The sequence below is a fragment of the Danio aesculapii genome, chromosome 5 (genome assembly GCF_903798145.1).
Source record: "Danio aesculapii chromosome 5, fDanAes4.1, whole genome shotgun sequence".
NCBI lineage: Eukaryota > Metazoa > Chordata > Actinopteri > Cypriniformes > Danionidae > Danio > Danio aesculapii.
The window spans coordinates 33,574,875-33,594,579 of NC_079439.1; the positions used below are offsets into that span (position 1 = coordinate 33,574,875).

The window sequence follows — 19,705 nt, forward strand, 5'->3', positions numbered from 1 at the left end:
GTTTGTCATTGATATGTACCATCAGCTGTTCCTACATACATGTTACGCGTTCAATTTTCAAAATAGCTTTTGCTACTGTCTGAATATGTGTCGTTGTTATTACTTGGGGTTGTGGTTAAGAATAGAGTAATATGCTGGTGTTTAATTGCATTGCTTTAATGCATTCCTGCATTGGCCTCACACAAATACTCTGTGCTACTTCATAATCGTAGTGGACTTTTCTCTGTCTCACGCTGAACGCAGTCGACCAATCACAACAATCTGGGTCATCGTACCAATCACTGCAGATAGCGTCACGCAAATGAGGGGTTTGAGAACAAATTAATTGCTGAACAAATCATTTGGGAGTCGTTGGGATAATTAGGTCAAATTAAATGCATATTATAAGACAATAAAAGTGTTTTTTGACCTTGCATGCAAATCTGCCTATTGTTGGAGACCCCCAAAACCAAAATATGAACTTTTTAATGCATAATATTTTCTGAAAAGTCTCAAAAATACATTATGTGGTTCAACAGCCGAAGCATTTCAAATTACACTGAGCACAAATCCCATCACATGGTTGTTAGGTTGTTGCCAGAGCGTTGCTATAGCAGTACAGTTTTTAGATTGTTTTTGGGTGGCTGACATAAGGTTTAATACAGTTTTTATGTGTAAGAGTAGTTATACCTAAGATTTGTCTGTAAAATTAAATGGATGGGTGTGATGTGATGCTTCTTTACATTTTGCAAAGACATTAAGTGAAAAAAATGCTTCTGGGCTAGATTCTTCAAAAATGATAGGAGTCCTCATTGAATGTATAAAGTTAAGCAATTATCAGGTTTCAGATTTTTTTTTTTTTTTTTTTTTTTTTTTGTCAGAGATAGCAAAATGCACATACTTTGCTTAAGTACCAGTACATGGTAAAAAATATTAAGCCAGTACAACAACAAAAACCCAATCCTTGTTTCCTTTCATTTTTTCCTGTTCACTCCTGTTCAAACATCAGCTGCACTGGCCTAAAATTATTTGTCAGTAGTATAAAAAACATTTAGTTGGGTTAACATAAGATTTTTTATATTCTGGAGAGGTACTCCAGAACAACTACTCTGTAACAACTTTTTAAGTTGTGCCATCATTATAATTTTTTGTCTGCAGAACTGGAATACCTGATGTTGAGTAAAAAAACCAACAACATAATGCTTATTTCCTTTAGTTTTTTCTCGTGTACTCAACTTTTGAAAACATCAATTACACTGATCTAAAATGTCTGAACTTGAGTAAACAAAAAACTCTTTAGGAAACAAACATAGTTCAATTGAAATAAAAAAAAAAATCTTAAATAAAACAGAGAAAGATGTTAACAAAACATTTAAAAATGATTAGATGATACAGAATTAGAAACAGGACAAGAGACAAAACAATAATAACGGTAAGCAAGACAAGGATCAAAATATGGCAGGACAAACAGGCAAAACCCCTTTGTAATTGTTTACAGGGAAAAAAACAAGACTTAGCAAAGAGTTTGTGTGAATGGGGTGTCTTTATAGTCCTAGAAATCAGTTTATCATGAGCTTCCAGTTGTGTGTGTGTAATCAGAAGGAATCAGAAACTGGTGTGTATGAGGTGCATAATGGGAGTTGTAGTTCAATAAAGTGTCCTGTGTGTAGTTCTCCAGTAATCTGCACAGGCTTCAACTTTTTTGAAGGTGGATTTTTTACATTGTATAGATACTCACGTTGAAGTAACTGACTACACTTTTTAACTCAAGTAAAAGTAAAGAAGTATTGTCAAACACAAGTAAAAAGTATCCATTACAACTACTTATTTTAGATTTACTTTGGTAACTAGACATCAGGTAACTAGTATAGGTTTGTACAAACGAACTTACGTTTCTAATTTTGATGTAAAAATGTTGTTGTCCATTGTCAGCAGGAAAGTCGAAGCAACATCGCTCTGCGATATTGCCCATCGACACTGCCCAAAAAGGTGCCCCATGTGTCATCACCTTGACACAAACTCACAACATTTAGCATGTAGTTTTGTGGCTGTTAGATCAAATAAAATAGCTGACTTTCATGTTTATTCACTCCAAAATATGCATTATTCTACAGCTACTTTATTCTCTTCAAACAGCATGTCTCATGCAGCAGTTTTTAGTGTTTACAGTTTTGTGGATATTTAATTTCATGGATTATGTCAATTATGCTGCTAATACATTTGTTCTATTCAAAAAACAGCATACACGGGTGCAGTTACAACCTACAAAACATTTTTAATGATCTTTTTTTAACTTGTGAAATTCCTGGTCCATTGCATAATAAACATTTATTCATATGGACACCAAATAATTATTTTGATGTTATAAAAATTCATTTAACTAAAGTTAAATTAATTTTGATGATATAAAATATTTGTTAAACCATTAGTGTATATAAACTGTATAATAGCATACAATCTGTATTAGAAACCCATTGCAATTAAAGGAGATTAGTCTCTATGCACAAAGTTCATACATTATATTTAATTGCTTTAGTGCTAACTGTACAAATGTTTACAAAAAGTTAAGGATTATTACTTTTGTGTGTGTGTGTGTGTGTGTGTGTGTGTGTGTGTGTGTGCGTGCGTGCGTGCGTGCGTGCGTGCGTGCGTGTGTGTGTGTGCCTGTTCAATCATCAGAAAAGTTGTTGAAAGTGGACAAAAGACCCTAACCCTAAGCAATATGTCTACCTTGTCTACTTGCAATCCGATCTACCAAAGTGCATATTGTTAGCTGGTCTAAACAGGGCATTAGTCACTTTTACACTGCTGAATCCCTTCCATTCACATTAGCCATCCTTCCCTTTCATATTAAGCTTCATAAACTAACCTATGCACAGTGTGTGATGTACTAGATTTAAAGAGCCACGCACTGTATGTGCAAACAAAAAAAGATTGATTAAATCTAAATTCTAAATTATGAGGATTGTAAAAAAAAAAAAAAAAAAAGAGTTTAGTTTTTTTCTTTTATAGGCTGGTTATCAACACGCACTGCAGACATACATCAGTGTCAAACACCATGCAGGTTTTGCATAGTGGAGTACGTCCACTGTAAAAATAGTCTTCAACTAAAAATAGTTAGAAAGCACTTATTTGTGGGAAATTTAGATGCATTTTTGGATATGTCGTACATTGTATTTATTATCAATCCTTAAAAAAGCAACAGAATATTTCAGAATTATTAGCCACCCTAAATTATTAGCCCCCCTGTTTATTTTTTTCTCCAATTTCTGTTTAACAGAGATTTTTTCAGCACATTTCTAAACATAATAGGTTTAATAACTAATCTCTAATAACTGATTTATTTTACCTTTGCCATGATCACCGTACATAATATGTTACTAGTCTTTTTTTCAAGACACTAGTATTCAGCTTAAAGTGACATTTAAAGGCTTAACTAGGTTAATTAGGTTAACTAGGCAGGGTAGGGTAATTTGCCAATTATCGTTTAATGACGGTTTGCTCTGTAGACTATTGAGACTATTGAAAAAATATATAGCTTAAAGGGGCTAATAATTTTAATCTTTAATTTTTTTTTTTTTTTTTGATTAAAAACTGCTTTTATTATACTGCTTTCTCCAGATGAAAAAATCTTATCAGACATAATGTGAAAATTTCCTTGCTCTATTAAACATATTTTGGGAAATATTTAAAAAAGAATTAGAAAAAAAATTAAAGAAGGACTAATAATTCTGACTTCAACTGTATATATTAAATTAAAAATAATAAAAACAACATGAATTAATGAATTAAAAGAAATCCCATCTACCTCTGATGCCATAGGCAACTGTCACACCATGGGAGGTAAGAACTGCTGAGCTTGACCATATTGATTTCCCTTTTTCTGGGAACTGCAGCCACTTATTTTTACTTTTTGTTTTTAAGTTTTGCCAACCAGTGTATGCTCTTTTGCAGCCTGTTATACAGTATATTGTTATTTGCTCTTTCTAGGCTTTGAAATAAGAGAATAATTCACAGACCTGAAGAGACTTCAATAAATAAACATATATATTTGAATAAGATTAAAACTGCCAGTTAATTCAGTTATTAGACTAATTGCCTTCTGTTTAGTCACCTGAAAACACAAACATTTTAAGATATTTAAGTACCTAAATCAGTTTGTCATTCACTTGAGACATTCAAGCACAGCAGTGCTTGTGCTCGTCTCAGCAGATGCCTTTTGTGCTTGTCCTTGTAAGGAACTGCTCAAGACACTCCCATAATAGACATAACACTAGTAGGAGTCTCACTGGACATGGGATCTCATATATCTTGTCAATTAATTGAATGATGAAAGAAATAATGTATTTACTCATACATCAACTCGCTATGGGTGGATTCATGCTAATTCAACCAATGTTCCAGATATATAGCTTAATATATCATAAATAATGTATTGTGTATTTTTTTATACACATTTACATTTACAACAGTTTTTACATGTTATTCATAAGCAATAACTTGCACCTTTAACATCCAACTTGTTTTGCTCCAAACAAACATTTGAAATACAGCTAAATTCCTGAGTAAACAAACTGAATAATAATGCAAGTTTTGTCTGTGGACAAACTGTGTCTTTATTAATGTAATGAAGTTCACAAAATACTGACTCAGCCTAAAATGTTACAACTTCACCTTTTCACAGCTTGAAAAGCATTGTGTTTGTACTTTAAGAGTTTGACTGTTTTCTTTTATAAATATTTACTTATAGGTTTGAGAAGGCTTCAGCATTTCATAGAAAGCTTGAACAGTAGTGAATACTGTAGTGAATAGTAGAATAGCACAATAAAATCTATCAAGATGAAATAAAAAACATTAAAAGAGAAGCTGATGAAGGTAAGGTTTATTGACCATTAGCACATTTTCATATACAAATGGGAGTTGGAGACAATGAATGTGTTTTTCACTCAGCTGCCTCTTTTCCCTGAAAAAGGACATAAATAAAAACATATGTATAAATAAAACAAATTACAGCACAAATTAAAGTTTTAATATTTAAAAAATACAAAAGTTTCAGTACGAAAATTACCTTTCCAGTGTCACGGCTCTTGGCTCTGAGCTTGTTGACCTGGGACTCAGCAATGTCAGCGCGCTCCTCAGCCTCCTCCAGCTCATGCTGCACCTTCCTCAACTTGGACAGGTGAGAGTTGGCTTGTTCCTCCTGCAAAACAACACACACAACTATATCAGTAAAAGAACATCTTGAACAAAATATCACAGGTGTTTATGTAAAGTTTTCAAATGAGGAACTCACAGCTTCTTCAGACTGCCTCTTGTAAGCCTTGACCTTCAACTGAAGCTTATCAACCAGATCCTGCAGCCTGTTGACGTTCTTCTTGTCCTCCTCAGTCTGCAGTTTAAAAAGCAGAGATTAGACTAGACCAAATTAATTTGATCTGAACTTGATTTATTCTGATGTCTTTACCTGGTAGGTGAGCTCCTTGACTCTCCTCTCATATTTGCGGACGCCTTTAACAGCATCAGCTCCACGTCTCTGCTCTGCCTCAACTTCATTCTCAAGCTCACGAACCTAAATAAGACACATTGTTGAACTATTTTCTTAAATAAGTTGACTATCTGACTATTTCTGAGTATTTCCATTGATTTTCTATTTACATGATAATGATTAACATGAGAATAAAATCATGCTTACTCTGGACTCCAGTTTCTGGAGTTGTTTCTTTCCTCCCTTCATGGCCAGATTCTCAGCCTCATCCAGACGGTGCTGCAAGTCCTTGACTGTGACCTCCAGATTCTTCTTCATCCTCTCAAGGTGAGCACTGGTGTCCTGCTCCTTCTTCAGCTCCTCTGCCATCATTGCAGCCTTTTACATGAACACAAATCTCCATTAGACTCTCATTATTCTTTTTAATACACTATGAAGCGTTTAGCATGTTTTGTTACTCACATCAGTGATGGCCTTCTTGGCCTTGTCCTCTGCATTTCTGGCTTCCTGTACAGTGTCTTCAACTTCACTCTGGATCTGAACAAGGTCAGCCTCAAGCTTCTTCTTGGTGTTCAGAAGACTTGTGTTCTACAACATGGAAAGCAACAATATAAATGTATTGGAAGGTGCTTTCAGCTATCTTGATGTCATTGTACAAAAAAAAAACAAAGCCATTATGCTTTTACCTGAGAGTGCAGCAGGCCAACACGCTCACTGGCGTCCACCAGCTCTTGTTCAGCCACTTTGCGTCCTCTCTCTGTCTGCTCCAGAGCAGCTCTCAGCTCCTCAATCTCAGACTGCATCAGAGTGTTTCTGCGCTCCACCATGGCCACCTGCTCCTTCATGTCTTCCTGTCCTCTCACGGCATCATCAAGGTGCAGCTGGGCATCCTGAACATAACAAAGCTTTACAGTAAGCTTTTTGTGTGATGTGTGTTAGCAAATAGTTTCAATTTGAGAAACACATGAATGTACCTAAAGCTGAAGAGAAGTCATACCTTGAGTTGTGCCTGAACATTCCTGAGCTGTTTCTGGGCCTCAGCAGCCTGGCGATTGGCATGGCTCAGCTGAATCTCCATCTCGTTAAGATCTCCCTCCATCTTCTTCTTGATTCTCAGAGCATCATTCCTGCTCCTGACCTCAGAGTCCAGAGTGCTCTGCATGGAATCAGTAACTCTCTGACTGTTCCTCTTGATCTGCTCCATCTCCTCATCCTTCTCTGCAAGCTTCCTGTCGATCTCACTCTTGACCTGGTTTAGCTCAAGCTGGACACGAAGGATCTTGGACTCCTCATGCTCCAGGGTGCCCTATGACAAATACAATTAATTTATAGTATAAAATGTTCTAGCGATAACCCCATGTAAATCTCCATCTCAACTCACTTCAGCCTCCTCCAGGGCAGTCTGAATCTCTGCCTTCTCAGTCTCCACTGCCTTCTTGGACTTTTCCAGCTCATGGATGCTCTTACCAGTCTCACCTATCTGCTCTGTCAGATCTGAAATCTCCTCTGTAGAAAGAAAAAATATAATATGTATCATAAAGAACATTGATTCATCAGATCAGATTTTGTTATTTTCAATGTTTAATTCTTACGCTGCAGATTCTTGTTCTCTCTCTTGAGGGTCTCCAGCTGATCCAGAGTCTCCTCATAGGAGTTCTTCATCTTGAACAGCTCAGTGCTGAGTGAACGAGCTTCTTTCTGGGCACCTTCCAGCTCTGCCTGGCCTTCCTCATATTTCTGCTTCCATTCTGCCAGGACCTTTAGGGGGAATATATCATGATCAGGTTTGTTCAACTTGTAGTCTCCAGACGAGAGCACATACTACTTTCTGAAATAGAATATCACATCACAGTATGACTCCATATTTTACCTTGTCAAAGTTCCTCTGTTTTTTGTCAAGGTTGGCAGCCAAAGCATTGGCTCTCTCCACATCAATCATGAGGTCCTCCACTTCACCCTGGAGTCTCTGTTTGGTCTTCTCCAGAGATGCACATTTGGAGTTCACTGCCTCAATTTGTTCCTCTGCCTCTTGCAGACGCTGAGCCAGCTTCTTCCTGTAAAGTGTTTTGTAAACATCAGTCAGAAAGTGTATGAAGTTGTAGAAATTATTAACATCAGTCTTGTTGAAGTTCATACTTGGACTCTTCAAGTTCTTCTGTGCGCTGGATGGCATCAGTTTCATATTTGGTTCTCCACTGAGCAACCTCACTGTTGGCCTTTGACATTCCCCGCTGCAGCTCAGCCTTTGCCTCCTGCTCTTCCTCAAACTGCTCACGGAGCAGGTCGCAGTCATGACGGGCTGATTGTACAGCATGGGCCAGTGCATTCTTAGCCTAGGAGGCAAAGTCACATACTGTTAGCTTGGCTCCGCAGTAAATGGAAATTTTGTGGGATATATATCTTTAATGTTGTCTTACCTTAACCTCCTCTTCAATCTGCCTCTTAAGCTCCTCAATTTGCTGAGTGAAAGCCTGTTTTCCTCTTGTGAGCTGAGAAACCAGAGCTTCCTTCTCCTCGAGCTGACGGCCAGACTCACCTTTTGAGATTTATATTGTTGTGTCAGATTAGTACAGTAACTCTATCATCAAATATCAAGCATATTCTTTGTAATTAATATTTTATCAGTTGACTTCTGAATTGTTTAAAATTGTGTTTGCTGAAATATGACTTTGTCAGACTGATGAATTATCCTTCTTCTTGATAAATCATTGACATAAATCTTTGTAGTAAAATACATATTGTTCATTGGCATCATAATTTACCATTCTCAGTTTGAAGTCTTGCTCTTTGAGCACTGAGATCATTTAACTGGCGAAGGTTCTCATCATTCTTGGACTTAATTTCACTAAGTTGGTCCTCAAGTGTGCGGCACATCTTCTCAAGATTAGCCTGCAAAAAAACAAAGTCATTAAGTTTTAAGAATCATAAACCACTTTTGATATATTACCTTGATATTTTTTTTTCTATAAAATCGTAACCTTTGCTTTGGCAACAGCCTCCATGTTGCTGGAGAGATCATCAATCTCCATTTTGTATTCACTCTTCTCTTTCTCAAGCTTCTGCTTGACACGCTGGAGGTTGTCGATTTGCTCTCCCAGCTCGGCCACACTGTCTGCCTGCTTCTTGCGCAGGGCAGCAGCAGTAGCTTCATGCTGAAGGGTGGACTCTTCAAGATCACGACGCAGCTTCTGGAATTCAGCTTCACGCTTCTTATTCATCTCGATCTGAGCAGCAGTGGCTCCTCCAGCCTCCTCAAGCCTCTCACTGATCTCCTCAAGTTCCCTGGAGAGATCGGCCCTCTGCTTCTCAACCTTGGCACGAGCAGCACGCTCAGCCTCAATCTCTTCCTCCAGTTCCTCAATGCGAGCCTATGCATTCAGACAATAATGAAGCCATGATAGTCTTTGTCTTAGCTTTGCCTTCAACATTGTTTAATAAATTTTAATTGAATAAAATATACCTGAAGTTCCTTAATCTTCTTCTGGAGCTGGGCACCCAAAGATTGTTCATCTTCAATCTTGCTGAGGAGCTGGCTTGTTTCAAAGTCTTTCCTGTGGGTAAAATGGGAAAATATTATGTATGATTTGAAAACAAACTAACAATTACTCTAATATAGAATTTACAAAGAATCCCTACTTCTTCAGCTTCTCCTCAGACTGCTGCTTGTCATTCTCCAGGTCCATGATGGACTCTTGGGCCAATTTCAAGTCTCCTTCAAGCTTTCTCTTGGCTCTCTCCAGGTCCATACGGAGCTTCTTCTCTTGCTCAAGGGAACCTTCCAGCTAAGTTAATTGTAAAGTTGACAAGACATTAATTAAGTGCACAAATTATTATCATATTTTTATGATTCAGGTTAAAATCACTAGCAATATGTCGAATGCATTCCTTTTTTAATATTTACTCCATACCATTATTCGTGGGTATGAACAAATACTGAAATAATAACCCAATGACAACAACTTACATCATCAACTTGCTGCTCAAGCTTTGTCTTGGATTTGGTCAGGGTGTTGACTTTGTCCTCCTCAGCCTGGAGATCGTCCAGAGTCTGCTGATGTGCCTCTTGGAGGGCTTTCTTTTCCTTTGTAAGCTTACCAATGCTCTCATCTTGAGCTGCCATTTCCTCTGTCAAGTTCTTGACCTGTGTGATTATTTGTATCAAAAATGTTTAGTATGATTGTTTTAATAATTTGCATAATCAAAAGATGACAGATTATGTCTAAAAATAAAAAACCTTATTCTCTGTGGCATGTTTCTCCTTTTCCACTTTAGCCAAGGTGAGCTCCAGGTCATCAATGTCTTTCTTCAGCTCAGAGCACTCATCCTCCAGTTTCCTCTTCTTGGCTGTCAGTTCAGCATTGATTTCTTCCTCATCCTCCAGTCTCTCAGTTGTCTCTTTGAGTTTAGCCTCAAGCTGGATTTTGCTCTTGATCAGACCTTCACACCTCTCCTCAGCATCTGACAGATTCTCAGATTCCTGTTAGGAAAACACGTCGTTCTTTAGTTCCAAACTAATTTTAACGAAGATGAAGTTGAGTTTATTAAGTTAAGAATACTCACAGAAGCCACTGCCAGCTGCAGATCATTTTTCTCTTGCAGCAGTGCCACCATCTTTTCTTCCAGCTCCTTCTTTTTGGCTTCAGCCTTGGCAAGATCTTCTTTGCATTTGACAAAGTCCTCTTTCATGGTTGCCAGCTCTTTCTCAGTCTCAGCACTCTTCAGCAGAGGCTTAATCTTGTAATAAACCTTCATCCATGGCCAGTGTTTGACATTCATGAATGAGCGGACATTGTACTGGATGGTGTAAATTGCATCTCTAATGAAACAATTTAGACGATCATTATAACTATTGCTTAAAGGACCATTTAATAGCTTTGAAACCTTTTGTTGTTGTTGTTGTTGTTGCTATACACAGACTTTTTATCGATAAGATATGAGTATTTGTTGTAAATTAAATCACTAACAAGGTTTGAATTACATAAATATTAGAATCAGAGGGTTATGTATCTATCATGCCATTCCTCACCTCCTCTCCGTCATCTTCACAAACTCTCTCCTCATCAGGTAAGCACGGCAGAGAGCCTGAGTCATTGTGACCAGACTAGCCAGTTTCTCATCACGCATCTCCTCAAGAGTACCCAGAAGACCAGCTTTGAAGAACACCTGAATTCAGAATATGTCACAGGATATTGATTGAAACGCAGTGAGATTTTTCAAGAACTCACGATCAATGAATGTTTCACATGCTGTAAAATAAAATATGAACCTTTGTGTGTCCGAATCTGTACTCATCATGATTAACGTCGATAGATCCCAGGAGTTTCTCACTGGCCTTCTTGTTGTCAATGAACTGTCCCTCTGGGATAACACTGGCATTCAGCACCTTGTATCTGTAGAAAATTTGACAATGGTTCATAACTTTTAATACACTGACTGTTAAAGTAAATTAAATTTTTATGAAGTCACATTTACCTCTGCTTGAAGTCGGCATAGAGGATTCTGCTGGGGAAACCCTTTCTGCAGATTCTGATACCCTCCAGTACACCGTTACACCTCAGCTGGTGGATAACCAGGAAGTTCTCCATAAGACCTATAAGAAACAGTTTACTCTATGATGTTGGTAAAGATTATATTATAATGATTATCAAAATCAACATTACATGCTGTGTTCATGTCAGCACATCTGTCCCTTTATTTCTTTACCTGGAGTCTTGGACTCATTGGGAATCAGACAACGCACAAAGTGAGGGTGAGTGCTCCTCAAGTTGGTCATGAGCTTGCCCAAGTTCTCCTGATTAATCATAAAAAGATTCAGATTTTTATTCACATTCTTAATTTTTTATGTATTATCTGTTTAATTTCAGGTAATATCATGTCATTGTTTTCAGTTTTGGTAACTATTTACATTTGGTCTAAAAAAAAAACAAAACAAATACCCTGAACTGAGAAGACACAGTCTGCATGGAACCACCCTTCTTCTTTCCTCCCTTCTTTCCACCGCCAGTCTCTATTAATATAAGCGGGGGGGGGGGGGGGAGCATATAATGTAATTAACAGAAAGGATAAGAATTGTAAATTTGACTCAAAGTTAAACTGATGTTGCTTATTTACCCTCAACAACGGGTGGGTAGAGAGTAGCCAGCAGTTTGACAGAAGACTTCTGGTAAAGCTGCACAACAGACTCGTTCAGTGGATCCTTGTTCTTGTCCAGCCAGCCAGAAATGTTGTAGTCCACAGTTCCAGCATAGTGGACCAGGGAGAAGTGGGCCTCAGCCTTGCCTTTGGCAGGCTTTGGTTTCTGGAAAGCATTGCACTTGCCAAGATGCTGATCATACAGCTTGTTCTTGAAGGAAGTGTCTGTAGCCTTGGGGAACATGCACTCCTCTTCAAGGATGGAGAAGATACCCAAGGGCTGTTTATGAAAGAAGGTTGTAAGTAAAAATTGTATGATTCTGAGAATAGACAATGGAAATTAATAAATACATAAAACAGTAAAAACCTTCTCAATGAGCTCAATGCAAGCGGCCAAGTCCATGCCGAAGTCAATGAACTCCCAAACAATGCCCTCCTTCTTGTACTCCTCTTGTTCCAGCACAAACATGTGGTGGTTGAAAAACTGTTGCAGTTTCTCATTAGTGAAGTTGATGCACAGCTGCTCCATGCTGTTGAACTAGAGAATGAAACATAATTATTTACTGACTACTGAATATGACTCAGTTTGAAGTACAAACAAATGAAAGAATCCTTCTTACATCAAAGATCTCAAAGCCAGCAATATCCAGCACACCAATGAAGAAATTTCTTTGTTGTTTTGTGTCCAACATCTGGTTGATACGAACGACCATCCACAAGAACATCCTTTCATAGATGGATTTGGACAAGGCGCTAACAGAGTTGTACACCTGTAAGTAGAACAAAGTTACAATTGTATTAAAATGTTTACTTATAGATATAATCTAGTTATAACTAGTGATAACTAGTCAGATGAGTTTCTAATTAAAGACAAGAGCATGCAGAAAATGTTACTACATACCTGTGGCACAGTCTGTCCTTTGGTCACAAACTCATTTCCGACCTTGACTCTGGGGTAGCACAAAGCCTTCAGCATATCAGCGGAGTTCAAACCAAGAAGGTATGCGATTTTGTCAGCCTCTGCAATTAAACATTTTTTATTCATTTAATGCCTTGTAAATTCAACGATTGCTGCTTCAAAAAGAAACATTGATTTGTTAAATGCACTGCATGTGATGACACACATTAGTGCAACTGAGTCTCACCCTCTGTGCCATCAGGCTCTGCCTGCTCCTCACGCTGCTTCTGCTTGAACTTCATGTTACCATGATGAAGCACAGCTCCAGTGAACTTGTAGATGCCCATTTTCTCTTCATTATTGAAGCCCAGAATGTCAATAGCAGTCTGGAGATTACAGAGTAAGAATGAGACCTACGATCTGCCATATCTATATAGAATATATCAATAATCAATCATCGACTCACATCAGTAGCAACCAGCTCCTCTTTATCATCAATGCTTGCCACTGTGATCTGACCCTGACTGCACATGGGGAAGTCATAGGGGTTGGTGGTGATGAGCGTCATTTCTGTAAAATAAGAGCAGAACATTTATTATGCACAGTTTTACAATATTACATATACGATAACAAGCACTGAATGAAATATGAGCACCTACCAATCAGCTCAGGCTTGTGGTTGGTCATCATCTGGTAGAAGATGTGGTAGCCTCTCTCATCTGAAAGCTGGAATGTCACTCTAGATTTCTCCAGCAGATCTATTGAGAGAATCAACTTGAGTCACAATCATCTAAAGAGTGACAGACAAAGACAAATTAAATCATGTCCACCTACATGTCTCAATGTCAGCACTGGCCAGTTTTCCAGATGTGCCGAAATGAATTCTGATGAATTTACCCTGTTTTAAACATAATACCAAATTAATAATAACAACAACAATCAAAACAGAATAAATTTATAGAAAAACCAACTGACTAAGATGTGACTTACAAAACGAGAGGAGTTGTCATTTCTCACAGTCTTGGCATTACCATAAGCCTCAAGCAGAGGGTTGGCAGCAATGATCTGATCCTCAAGAGATCCCTGTGTTGTTTGAAGTTTCATTAATTTTCCATTTAATTTCTAAACATTGCTTTAGGAATATTTTCTATAGTTTTTATCTCATACCTGCATTTTGCTAGAACTCTCTTTCTTCTTTTCGGGGCCCTGAACTGCAACTGTGGCAAAGTACTGGATGACACGTTTGGTGTTCACAGTCTTTCCAGCACCAGATTCTCCACTGGTTTATGAGAGACAAGAAGACAGAAGATGATAGGACATGTAGAAGTTGCACAAGAGGAAAATAAACCTGTTCTCAGCATCTCTATTAGATTAGATACATACGTAATCAGGACAGACTGGTTCTCTCTGTCTGTAAATGCAAAGGTATTAATGTTTTAGCAATCATTTTGTTACAATGATGAATGTGAACTTGTGTGTAATTCAGATCTTGTAAATGAGATCTCACCAGTGAGCATGAACTGATAGGCATTGTCAGAGACAGAGAAGATGTGGGGTGGAGCCTCCATACGCTTTTTGCCTCTGTAGGCAGCAACCACTTCTGCGTCATACACTGGGAGCCACTTGTAGGGGTTCACAGTGGCGCAGAACAGCCCAGAGTAGGTCTGAAATGAGGAGAGAAGTGGTCAGATGGCAAGCACACAGACTAAATGTCTTTAAGTGCTGTTGTAGGTTGTTTCAGAACTTACGTAGATCATCCATGCTGCATAACGCTCTTTGAGGTTATACAGCACAGAGGGTTCATTGAGATGGGTCATCATGGCCATGTCCTCAATCTTGTCAAACTTGGGAGGATTCATTGGGTGGACGTCATCCTCTTTAGCAACTTTCTCCTATAAAAGTCATCCAGTCAATAATAGATGTATCAAGACTGTGTAATTGTAATTAATTTAATCTTTATGAAATGTAAAAATTCACCTCCTTAGTGTCAAGCGTAATAACAGTGACTTTGCCACCCTCTTTGCTCTTGATTGTTCCCTTGACGTACAGCTCTTTGTCATCAACCACGTAACAAGCGGTTTTAGCATCAAAGGGTTTGTTCTGAGCTTCAACTCTCTCCTTCTCAGGCTTACGGAGGTAAATGGCAGCCTTGCCATAAACGGCCATCTCCGCGTCCGTACTCATGGTGGCGGCTTACTTCTAAATGTAAATGACAATTATGCAAGTCAGACTGTCATTTGTTTTCCTACTCTATGCAAAAAGGGGGGACAGAGTGATGCAGGGCCACTGCTCTATAAAGTTTAGTTCCAACCCTAATCAAAGACAACTGAGTAAGCTAAAAAGGTCTTCTGATTTAGTAAGTTACAGCTCCATAATTTGGATGAGGATTTGAACTAAAATCTACAGGGTAGTGCACACCCAGGTAGCAAAGAATTATGGCAAAGATCTAGCATAAAACTGGTACAGCAGGCATTCCTCAAGCACTGGAAAGCAGTATGTAGGCCAAACATGGCTTGGGTTCGGCAGAGGTGGCAAAAGGTGGCACACAAGACTTGGGCCAGATGTCAAATGTAGTATTTGGCCCAGATGTTGAAAATTGATATGTGGGTCACGTAAGTTTGGCCTACCTTAACCCACATTGAAATTATTTTTGAATAAAGAAAATAATTCTACCAATCAGGTTGCTTTGAGAAAAAGCACACCCATTGCACACCTAAAGGGCAATGCTTTATGTATTTATCAATTTCATTGCAGTCGTGACACACCAACAAATCTGACCCAGTTCAGGCACAGTTAAAGGTTATTAACTTGACTGAGACTTTTCCTCGAAATGGTCCATGATTGGCTCTTGTCTACAAGCCAGACTTGGTCCAGTCATGTACCGTAATTTACTGCGGCATGTGGGCCAGGCAAAGGTTGATTGTTTGGGTCAGAGAAAAGTTGTTATGTGGGCATAATTATTAGCCCCCCTGAATTATTACCCCCCCCCCCCCCTTCTATACAGCTTAAAGTGACATTTAAAGGCTTAACTAGGTTAATTGGTTTAACTAGGCAGGTTAGGGTAATTAGGCAAGTTATTGTGTAACAATGGTTTGTTCTGTAGACTATTGAAAAATATATAGCTTAAAAAGACTAATAATTTTGTTCTTAAAATGTTTGTTTTTTTTAATTAAAAACTGCTTTTATTCTAGCCAAAATAAAACATGAAATAAAACAAAAAATATTATCAAACATACTATAAAAATCCCCTTGCTTTGCTAAACATCATTTAGGAAATATTTAAAAAAGAAAAAAAAAATTTTAAGGGGGGCTAATAATTCTGACTTCAACTGTATATATATCAAATAAATCTAAATCTAAAGCATTCATTCACACACAGGTATCCCTATACACAGGGCCATAGCTCTAAAGCATTGTTTGCTTTGCTTAATTTTATAATACAATATTGCATCTTTACCTTACCACACTCCAACAGGTTCTGATGAATATCCGCAACACTGTAATGCACAAAGCAAGATGTTAAATATTATACTGTTTTTTTTTTCTTACAAAAATAATTTGTAAACTGAATTACAAACAGTTGATAGATTGAAAAAGATGCCATCCTTTTTTAAATCTGAAATATTTTGAAATTTGTGTCTTGAAAAATAAATGAAAGTTTTCACTCACCACAGTCAACCTTGGCTGATCTTCTGAACGCAGAGGTTTCCAGTCCAGCTCCAGCTCTTTATACTGTACCTGTTTTGCAAGCAATGCAGAAGTTAAATGTGTCTTATACCAAATACAGTATGTCAAGGTGGAGTTAAAAATTCGATCAGATGGACCATTTGGCACTGTCTATATTGAGGATCACAAAAATGGAAATAACATTTGAATAACTTGTTGTGAAGAGTTTTTGTAAGATACAGAAACAGTGAAGCGCATATTTAAAACGAACATTAATCAGATTGCAGATTAACCTGATATAAATGTATAACCCTGAAATAAACAATAATTTGAATAACTAATAATTATTTTGTTGCATATCGCAGTGTTTATATCTTACTCACATAAGATGAAATTCCATTTAACAATTAAATGTGTAAAATGTTCATCATTTAGACCATTAATGTAAAACAAACAATGTGTCATAGCAGAAGATTGGAAAATTAGACATGTTATTGGAGAACTATTAGTCTGTGAATATTGGCTATGATTTGGTTCTTTATATTTAACTCTCATTGGCACTGACAAATCACTGTGATTGGATTTGTTTCATTTATCATACAGTATATTCTATTGACTGGTTAAGTGTCACTATTATCTAAATAACAGATCAATAACATTCTCTCTTCTACTTATCCATACATTTATTTTACATTTTATTGCTTTACTTGATGAGTTTACATTCCTCGGACAGGCATGTTCAAGGATCAGATTTCATGGTGCTCCTTACATGTAAAAAAAGACTTATGTGACTGCAGTATTAGAGCCATGTATTGGCTAGGGGACAGTTGAATGGCTTTTTGATGGCTTAGTTTAAATGCAAAATTATTACTTCTCTCTTGTCTTCATAGTGACAGATCTGTAAGATAAGTGGAGGTAAGATAACAGTTATGTAGTGGTTTTTTGAGTCTTCACTCTTTTTATTATAGTTTGTTTATGTGATTGTACTTGGGAACAAGATTAAATTAGACCTGCTTGGATTTGCATGCTGATTTATTTGATCAGCTAAACATGACCTCATTTTTACAACTCATTTTCTGTTAAAATGACTAGACTATTGCTCGAATAAGGCTTTCTGAGACTATCTGCTTGTATATTTCATTTATAGTACTAGTTTGCCATACACTGTAAAAACTCATTTGAACAATTAGTCACGACAGCATAAGTTTTTAGTTCATTTTAACATTATACTAAGTTAATCTTGTTCCAACTTAATTTTATAAGTTTTGCAAGCTCTTTTAAGTGACGTTAACATAATAAGAGTTCAATAAGGTTAATTTGATTCAGCTGAAAAATTTAAGGCAACCCGTATTTTTTTTACAGTGTATACTAATGAATCCATTTCATCAGGCAGTTAATTTATTTCATTTTATAAGAATGATGTTATCACTGACAGCAAACACGACATAATCATTGATAGTCACCTTCGTCATCATAATCAATCTGTTTTGCAGGTATGCAGAAACTCCTTTTCACATATACATATTATTGCAGGGTGTTCAGCAAATTAAGTTTAAGGTCATATAAAAGGCCTAAAGAGCTTATACTTTGCCCTGTTTTTACACGACATTATATTAAAATAACGTCATTTCCAATTCAGTACTTCAGAGTGAGGATTTATTTGAACAGTTAAGACAATGTAATGTTTACAGTATCAGAATCTATTTTCTGTAAGAATTAGTGCTCATAAATATCCAAACCTTGAAATGAAAAAATATCAAATAAATAAAAATATATATTAAGCTATACGTATAAAATAAAGATTAAAATTAAATGTATTGAATTTTCTAATGACACTATCATGTCCTTTTCAAGGAAACAGCTGCTTTATAACTTCAAATATTTTTCATATATATGAGAACATTAAAGGGTAGCTAAATCTCCCTGCATTCGCGTGGGTTTCCTCCATGGTTTCCCCCACAGTTCAAAGACATGCGGTACAGGTGAATTGGGTAAGCAAAATTGTCCATAGTGTATGAGTGTGTGTGTGGATGTTTCCCAGAGATGGGTTGCGGCTGGAAGGGCATCCGCTGCGTAAAAATGTGCTGGATAAGTTGGCAGTTCATTCCTCTGTGGCGACCCCAGATTATTAAAGGGACTAAGCCGACAAGAAAATTAATGAATAAATGAATATTCTGTGCAAAATTGTTCACAGATTTTCAGTCCTTAAACCCAAATAATAATAAAAAAAAGTATTGCACTGTTATCTGACTTTTTTAACCACAGTATTACTTTCTAATAATGGCTTCATCTTTGTCCCCCTTTTTAAGCTTTCTGATCAAGTCAGATTTATTAATGTCGTGAATCATCTGATTTCATTAATTGTCTCAGGGCATTTTTCATTGAGCAGGTGTAATATTCATTAATATTGAATTCTTATATTCACTCAATGACAATGCTACCTGCCCATACTAGTGTTTTGGACTCATGACTGGGGTTTGGTAACACTGCAGGGTCTGCCTCATCACTGTTGGCAGCAAACTGGACTAGAGGTTGCTGCTGCTGAAGGACTAGAGTACTAGGAAAAAGTTCGGTACATAAACAATGGTTTGCAGACATCGTTGTTTTGCACTGCTCCTAATTAGCTTAGCGCTAACTTACCGGCCGTTTCATCGTTTTCATGGGTTGTTTTACTCTCGCTGTCATTGGTTTTAACAAAAAAGTACTTAATACAACTTACTACATTTGCCCTCATCAGTTTCTAGAGCTTTTATTTATTTATTTTTTAATTCTTGCCTTTTCAGCACCACCTTTGTGCTTTTAATAATCCATTTTTCATCTCTTGCGTATGTTTTAAATGATTTGGCTGATGAGCGAGGTGTCGCTGTTGAAGTCGAATAGGACTGCGAGAAACTAAATAAAAAGAGTGGAGCTGTGCTAAAATAATGAATAAAAAGAGTGAGGCTATGGTTAAAAAATAAATAAATAATATCAAATAAATAAATGAATGAATAAAAAGTGCGACTGCTGAGAGTGTAGGCAGCTAGGGGTACCGGCCCTCGTGGCCAAAAAATGGGCCGGCCCACTGGGAATTCTCCCAGTCCTCCCGATTAGCCAATCCGGACCTGCTCTAGAATGTGTCTGTGAAGTTTCAGCTCAAAATGCCCATCAGATAATTTATAATACTCTGTTGAAATGTTAATTTTAGGGTTAGAGGGAACGTTAGCTGTTTTGAGCCTGTGCCTTTAAATGCGAATGAACTGGTTCTCCCCGGCCCCTGTTCTGGCATGTGTGCTTCAGGATGTCAGATAAACACAGCACAAGCATGGACAGCAATTACACTGATGAAGCAGAAACCCAAATACCACAGTGATCAATGTTATTTGATAGTTGTGGAGCTTATTCAGGCTTTCTTCAGTGATGAATGAGCCACACACAAATGCTGTTACAAAGTCCGCTGTACGTGCACACAAACACACAGATGTCTTTGCACATCTTATTGTAGCAAATGTTAGAGAAACAGGATGTAATGTCCACAAACTGGGAATCCTGGTGTATGATCGAAG

General features: G+C 37.4%; 1 protein-coding gene across 1 annotated transcript; it reads right to left on the minus strand.

Moving 5' to 3' along the window:
* Positions 1-4,846: 4,846 nt before the first annotated feature.
* Positions 4,847-16,219, minus strand: myhz1.2 (myosin, heavy polypeptide 1.2, skeletal muscle). Its single transcript, XM_056457991.1, has 41 exons — positions 16,164-16,219; positions 15,952-15,991; positions 14,472-14,693; positions 14,243-14,386; positions 14,002-14,158; positions 13,878-13,905; positions 13,662-13,773; positions 13,485-13,577; positions 13,329-13,392; positions 13,154-13,252; positions 12,961-13,064; positions 12,742-12,880; positions 12,498-12,616; positions 12,217-12,366; positions 11,964-12,134; positions 11,576-11,876; positions 11,401-11,471; positions 11,168-11,255; positions 10,937-11,054; positions 10,731-10,854; positions 10,491-10,627; positions 10,025-10,280; positions 9,699-9,941; positions 9,429-9,605; positions 9,101-9,246; positions 8,925-9,015; positions 8,443-8,832; positions 8,227-8,353; positions 7,882-8,000; positions 7,601-7,797; positions 7,335-7,518; positions 7,057-7,222; positions 6,846-6,970; positions 6,462-6,770; positions 6,151-6,354; positions 5,927-6,052; positions 5,672-5,842; positions 5,444-5,548; positions 5,273-5,368; positions 5,048-5,179; positions 4,847-4,942 (listed from the first exon to the last, which is right to left on the minus strand). Exons 3-41 carry the CDS (start codon positions 14,676-14,678, stop codon positions 4,922-4,924), a joined length of 5,811 nt encoding a protein of 1,936 aa, XP_056313966.1. The 5' UTR covers positions 14,679-14,693; positions 15,952-15,991; positions 16,164-16,219; the 3' UTR covers positions 4,847-4,921.
* Positions 16,220-19,705: the final 3,486 nt, after the last annotated feature.